Here is a 7327-nt window from a genome sequence, read left to right on the forward strand (position 1 = left end):
TCAATAAATCAAACATTGAGGATAATATCATCTAATTCTTCAAGGTGGTTTTTACTAAGGGTTTAAAAATGTAAAAATGCTTAGAATATCTCTTTTGTTTAGTTTTTTTCCAGATACAGGACAATAATGACATGATAAATGATAAATTCAAGCCTCAAAACACATTATATAAATAGAAAATATTTATTTGTGGTGCATAAATACAGTGGCATTTATATCGAGTTAGTGGTTGATGAGAAACTTGACTAGAGGTAGAAGAAATTAAATCTCGAATGCGTGTAAAAAAAAACAAACAAAAAAAACAAAAAAAACAATTTTCAGTTCTTTGTGGTTGAACAACTCCAACCAAGCATGAGAACCAACAATAGAAGCAGAATTTACAGGGTTTTATCAGGTGATTTGAGGGGGGTTTGGAGTGTTATTTGACAAAAAATGTACACTCATTTTCACATTTTTAAAACTATTCAAATCCATGTATGTGGAAAACTTAACCAATTATTTTCAGATAAAAAAGTATGAAATTGCACAGAATTTTAGATGATTACTACAATACGTACAAAACTTAGAAAAGCTAGAACAGGTACTGACAAACAGCCTAACAAACAAAAGTCAACTTTTTTTCCCCCTAAATTGGAATGGATGCGACACCTAAGCCTTAAATAGAAGGAAACCTTGAAAGTAAAAGGAATGCCCACTTCCACACTTCTTTTTTTTTGTTTTTGTACACTACTTGAAAGGTGTGCCTGTATTTCTGTATGTAGAACTGTAACATGTCCTTCTTTCTGATGTTTGGTCACAGACTATAGTAGCTCATCAGTACCTGTTTAGTTGTGTTTATTTATTAAACTTTTGATCTGAAATGGAACTGCCCAAAACAGTGAAGTACAAGTAGGCCAACCAAAGCAGTACCTATGTTAAGAGGGACTGTACCTCTTAAATTAACTGTTTATTAACTATAGTGTTTAGATGTCTCTCATTCACTGCAAACACCTGTTAAATAGCTCATAATATGCACACCTGAGTACATTAACCCTTTCATGCATAGTGGTCACTACAGTGGACAGTTATTCTACAGCTGTTCTCTTGTATATTCATGGGTTTAGTTGTTTTAGTTTCATATCAGCCAACACAGTGGACACTTATACATCATTTTATAAACTGCAATTCATACCATTACTGTAACTTTGCTGTTCTTGATTGGTTCTTGAATGGAAATCAATTGTTAATTGTTACTTTTTGCATATTATCTCCATGAAGTGAGAAATAACTAGTATTAGAATATGTTAAAATGTGAGAAAACATCAGATTAGCAGCATTAAACATGGTTTCATTTCATTGTTTTCATATCACTTTATGATATTGGGTTTTAAATACATGTTTCTTTGCTTCAAGAATAAAATTCTTGGTTTAGCTGAGTGGACATTTTTGTAAATCTATGTTAAAAAACAAACAAAAAACAATCTCATTGTTTTTTTCATATCTAAGGAGGAATAAAAACACCCCAAAAAACACCTCAACTAAGGTTCTCATAACTCATGCATGAAAGGGTTAAAAAATATTTCAGTTCTCTTCTTTAGAATAAACACTAAAAATCTACAAAAAAAAAAAAAAAAAAAAACGAAAAAAAAAAAAAAAACGAAAATATGTTTACATAAAACTGTGTATTTTCTATTTTCTGTGTCCACACTCCGTCCAGGGACCTGAAGCTAACAGTCCTCACTTTGCACCATGGACAAGAAGAAGGAGCACAGGCTGGCCCACGAGCTGCTGCAGTACTCCTCTGCCGTTTTCCGGTGGTCCGCGCGCCCCTTGCAGGTTGTGGTCCCCGTGGGAGCCTGCGTGGTGGTGGTCGCCGTGGAGGCAGTGGAGGAGGCGGAAGTCCTGGGTGTCGGTGGGACAGTGACATCCTCGCCGGACTGAGCGGACACCACGGAGCTGAACATGTCCAGTTTGAAGTGCGCGTCCCGAGGCGCGCGCTTACACATACCGGCTTTAACCAGCGCGCGCTCATCTCGGCACACTTTGCGCTGGAGTCGCTTGAGCGCGCGGCCCACCTGTTTCCAGAAGGCCTTGGGGTCGGACTGGAACCCCGGACAGGTCTGGGGTTTGGCGTAGTACTCACAGCTCAGGTCCGTCTCTCCGCCCTCGACACGCGCCCGCGGGTTCTCGCATTTAACCGACAGTTTGACCCTGTCCCCGACGTCTTTGGCCGTCCACGTGCACTGCATCCCGTCCTTGATGGGGAACTTGCCCCGGGTGGCCCCTCCGGACTTGGCCCCGCTCCTCTGCGCTCTGCCCGCCGCCGGTGCCGCACTCTGCGCAGCCGCACTCTGAGAAACTCCGCGTCCTTTATCACGAGCCCCGGAGGACAGACAGACGAGCTGCGCGAGGAAGGCCAACAGAAGCCAAAGGGTGGAAGTCCTCAGCAGCAACATGTCTTCAGCAAGAGGAGGAGGAAGCACCTGAGGGACACAGGAGACACTTATTAGAAAGAGGACATCACTTATGCTCATCACTCAGCCCCCTTTTAAACTGAGCAGAGGGTTTTAGTCAGAACAGCTCCAGTCATGTCCACTTACTGGTACTGGAGTGTGCGCAGCTGCGTCTGTTTGTTCTGCTGGGTGTCTCCGGCCCCGCACGTGCCTTTCATAGTGCACCGCTGCGTCACGCCCACTCCTCCCGCCCAACACACGCACCTCCTTGCAGTGGAAAAGCAGAGGAAAGCTGGCAGCGGGTTCTGTGGGCAAATGGGAATGGGATTATTCTGAACTGACAAGACTCTGAACCGCCTTCACACTGTAAACCCGGATAAGTAGAGTTCACTCCAAAAATTTGAGGCAAGTGATTACACTTAAATGATTTGAGTAATGATCGACTAATCAGTTGGTTTAAGTAGGTTGAACTTTAATGCTAAAAGTATTGAACTTAAACTATTAAGTAGAAAACACTAAAAGACAAGTTATTTGTACTTTAAATCTGTTGTAAAATCAACCCCACTATCCAACCATTCAACTCAGCATTTTAGGTTACACTGACTAATTTCCTCAATTGCAGCCAGATTAACCCTTTCATGCATAGTGGTCACTCCAGTGGACAGCTATTCTACAGCTGTTCTCTTGTATGTTCATGGATTTTGTTGTTCTTTTCCTTGTTTTTGTTTTTTTTCTTTACACATATCTTTATTAAAGTTTTAAGACACTACATGTCTTTTCTGACATGAATTGGTAACATTATGTAGATCTCTCCTGAGGATAAACCCCCAGAATCACAAGCCTTCCCCACAGTTTTCACACAATTTATCAGTAAATACATGTTTCTGTGCGTCAAAAATTAAACGCGTGGTGTCCAGCTGAGTGGATATTTTTGCAACTTCATGAAAAATAGGTTCATAAGATTTTTTTTGTCATTATTACTTCTTTAAATTTATTTTTAAAATTTTTTAAAAATTATTTCTATTTTATTTATTTATTTTTCAGAAGAAAATTTTCCATCACATTGTTTTTTTCATGCCTAAAGAGGAATAAAAACAGTCAGGAAAAAATTTTGATTAAGGTTCTCATAATTTGGGCATGAAAGGGTTAATTAATCATTGGGTAAATAACTTTTTTTAAGTTAATCAAACTTTAAAACCTATTACTGACCAAGACAGTTATGAAATTATTCAACATAATATATTGTGGCCTAAGCAGAAATTTGTTCAAAACCATTTACAAATACAGGAAGTTCTTATTATTTGACAAAACATTAGGATATCTACTATGTCATGACGTTTACAGATGATCAGGAAAGCCATTGTTCTTCCTCTGGCTCTGACTCATGGTACAGCTCTACAAAAATACAAAAACAAACACAAAAAGGCCAATAAACACTGCCATATACACATTAAATCCAAATTAACACTAACACCACAACCCCGCTGAACCCCTGCACAGAAAAATAACACATTTTCAACAACATGACCAATACCCACAATGCAATGCAAAGCTAAAAAGGTGTGGTCATAACTAAAACTTAGTGATTTAATTCCATTCAACTTAAAGTTTTTCGTACTTTCAACTATGTCTACAAATTAGTAGAATATACTTAACATTTTATAGTAACATCATAAAACTTAACTCATTTAAGTACATTGTAATTAAACCATTTTAGTAAATACAAATTCCGGGCTTACAGTGCAGAGACAGATCCGAGTCTGTAAACTGACGCCGATGATCTGATACTCCTGTAAAGTACTACTATATACTGCAGTCATGAGTAATCCCGCCTCACAGCATGAGTATTTCTGGGAAGCTCGTGTTTCCGTCAGTCTGCACTGATCCACTTCACCCTCATCCACCTCCTTATCTGTCCTCTGGCATGTGGCTCCACTTCTGTGTGTGTCTAAAGTAGAATCTGTTTTGTTTATTCCAATATAATTAACTTTAGAGTATTCAATCACTTTGGAGTATTTTGTCACTTGAATTTTGTAATAAAATAAATAATATGTATAAATAGGTGGTCTAATTGTAGCTTGTATTTGTGTATTTGCTTAAAATACATTGTTTTGTATGTAACATTACCTTCAGATACAACACACTTTTTTATCCACAGGTTTAACTCTTTGAATCCTGATGCGTCATCGCCGACACACCCTGCACATATGCAGTTTGGATGGCGGTAACTCTTTCACTGTTTGTGCAATTGGAAACATTCTAATGACTGCTGAAACCTGAGACATTGCACCTTTTGGGCCATTATGGTAATTTCACTTATACCTTTACAAGAAGCTGCACTGTAAAAAAAATCCTGTTGTTTTTACGGAAACAAAACTGGCAGCTGTGGTTTCCAGAACAACACTGTAAAAAACACATCCAACTGTAAACGTGTACGGAGTAACAATTTAAACATGTAGATTTAACATTTTAAACATGTAGATTTAACACTGGATTTAAATGGTTAATGGACTGCACTTATTTAGCACATTTTCTACATCTTCATGGTGTCCAAAGCACTTTCCAAATCCACCAGGTCCAACTGGGAGCAATTTAGGGTTCAGTGTCTTCCATGGACACTTTGACATATGGACAGTCGGAGCCAGGATTTGAACCACCAACCCTTTGGTTACTGGACGAGCCACTCTACCAACTCTACCAACCCATTCATTTACAAGTTTAAAATGTTAAATTGTCAAATGTTGACTTTTTTATATAACTTTAAAAAAAAAAAAAAAAAAAAGCAAATAGACCATTATTTCAACATTATGGTCTTTGCAATTTAAACGGCACCACATTGTTTTTCAATTCACAGTTTTATTTTCAAAAAACAATAGAAATCCATCATTTCTACATCCACATCTGGTTTTGTTCACATGCTCTTCCTGTAAAAACTACAGCTATATTTGATTTAATTGTTAATAATAATAATAATAATAATAATAATAATAATAATAATAATAATAATAATAATAATTTATTTGTAAAGCGCTTTCAGTCAAAGTGCTGTACAGATATAAAATCAATCACAATAAAACAATAAAACATAAAAGCTAAAAACATTAACAGTAAAAACACATCATGACTTATAACACCAAGTGAACAAGTGGGTCTTGAGCTTTGCTTTAAAAACATCCACAGAGCATGCCTGCCTTATGTCCAGAGGAAGACTGTTCCAGAGTGTTGGCGCACGGAAGGAAAAGGCTCGCTCACTGACAGTCTTTTTCCTGACTTTAGGCACCGTCAGGAGGCCAGATCCTTGAGAGCGAAGGGCACAAGAAGGTGCATATAGTGTAACCAGCTCTGTCAGGTATGAAGGTATAACACAAAAACCTTTTCAGATAAACAACTTTTCATTATATTGTCACTTACAGTTTTTTATGTTGCAATTTTACAACTTTTTGGTGTTAATTCTACAGTCATTTTTAGGCTATTTTTAGGCTTTTAAGCTATTGTCGTCATGCAGCGTCTGTCGTCGTCTGTTACAAAAATTTCAATCGTCTTCTTCTCCGAAACTACAATTCCAATTGACTTCAAACTTGGTATACAGCTTCTTTATGATGATGTCAACGAAAGTTAGTGAAATTATTTGGATTCGGATCTGATTCTGGATTTGGTGCGACTTTGAAAATTTCCCCATTATAAGAGATAGGAAGTGGATCTATGCAATAACTCAGTAAATATAAATGATATCCAGTGTAAATTTCTACAGTCCAGCCCTGATGGGGAGATGACCAAAACATAATGGCCACATGCTGATCAGGATCTTCTTCTGGATCTGGGAACTTACGGAAAATTTAACATGGGCTCTTATGGGGAAAAATTTTCAATCGTCTTTTTCTCCCGAACTCCAGTTCTGATTGACTTCAAACTTGGTATACAGCTTCTGTATGATGATGTCAACACAGGGTATTGAAATTATTTCCATCCGGATCTGATTCTGGATTTGGTGTGACTTTGAAAAAATGTTCCCATTATAAGAGATAGGAAGTAGATTGATCCAATAAATCAGTGAGTATCAATGATGTCAAGTTGGAATTAAAATTTTTTACAGATCTGATTGGAATATGACCAAAACATGGGCTATTTCTGTAATAGAATAAATAAACATAACTGGGTGATAATAAATGGCATCTGGATACATTTCCCAAAGCTTTTCATTTGGCCGGTAAGATACAGGGCCATTGGTCCTATTTTTTACAGTGTGGAGAAGAAGCCGTTTTATCAGTTTAGCAAGATTTTGAAAGTTCTAAGTGCTCTAGAAAAATGGGCAGAAGGATTCACTCACAGCATATTTTCTAACCATTTCATTGTCAAAAATAGAAAATAATTCTGGACAGACCATTTTAGGCTCAGGGTTTAAAAGAAAAAAGAAAAATATCCTTATCTTCTAGAAGCTGTATTTTATATATGCTCTCAGTTCTAAAATAATATGCCTTTATTTACCTTTGGAAACATCCCTTTATTTCTGATGTGCACATTTTAATAGAATATCTTATATTGTAGCAAAGGAATCCCCATTTTTAACCTGTCTCTTCTACATTGTTGTCCATAAACTTGTGACAGTTTTGTTTTCAGACACATTTTTTTTGTGTTTATTCTTGTTTATACACACCAGTATTGACCACGTGTAAGGTTTACATACTGAATCCCAGTTGCACTTTATTTATTGAGAATAAATCCCATTGTCACAATCATTTCATGAGAAGAGATGCAAATATTTTATTCCAGCTTTATGGGTAAATGGTTGTATTTTGCTGTAAACACAAATTGAACTTATTTAACTGCAATATTTACTCGCTGTCCTGATAAATTTTGAGAACATTTACCAACATTTCATCCTCTACTCACTGCTG

General features: G+C 37.1%; 1 protein-coding gene across 1 annotated transcript; it reads right to left on the minus strand.

Annotated features, from left to right (window-relative positions):
* Positions 1 to 1606: 1606 nt before the first annotated feature.
* LOC115417897 (fibroblast growth factor-binding protein 1-like) lies at positions 1607 to 4619 on the minus strand. Its single transcript, XM_030132115.1, has 3 exons — positions 4598 to 4619; positions 2580 to 2737; positions 1607 to 2462 (listed from the first exon to the last, which is right to left on the minus strand). The coding sequence occupies exons 1-3, from the start codon at positions 4617 to 4619 to the stop codon at positions 1707 to 1709; spliced, it is 936 nt and encodes a 311-aa protein (XP_029987975.1). The 3' UTR covers positions 1607 to 1706.
* Positions 4620 to 7327: the final 2708 nt, after the last annotated feature.

Source organism: Sphaeramia orbicularis, chromosome 1, assembly GCF_902148855.1.
Source record: "Sphaeramia orbicularis chromosome 1, fSphaOr1.1, whole genome shotgun sequence".
NCBI classification, from domain to species: domain Eukaryota; kingdom Metazoa; phylum Chordata; class Actinopteri; order Kurtiformes; family Apogonidae; genus Sphaeramia; species Sphaeramia orbicularis.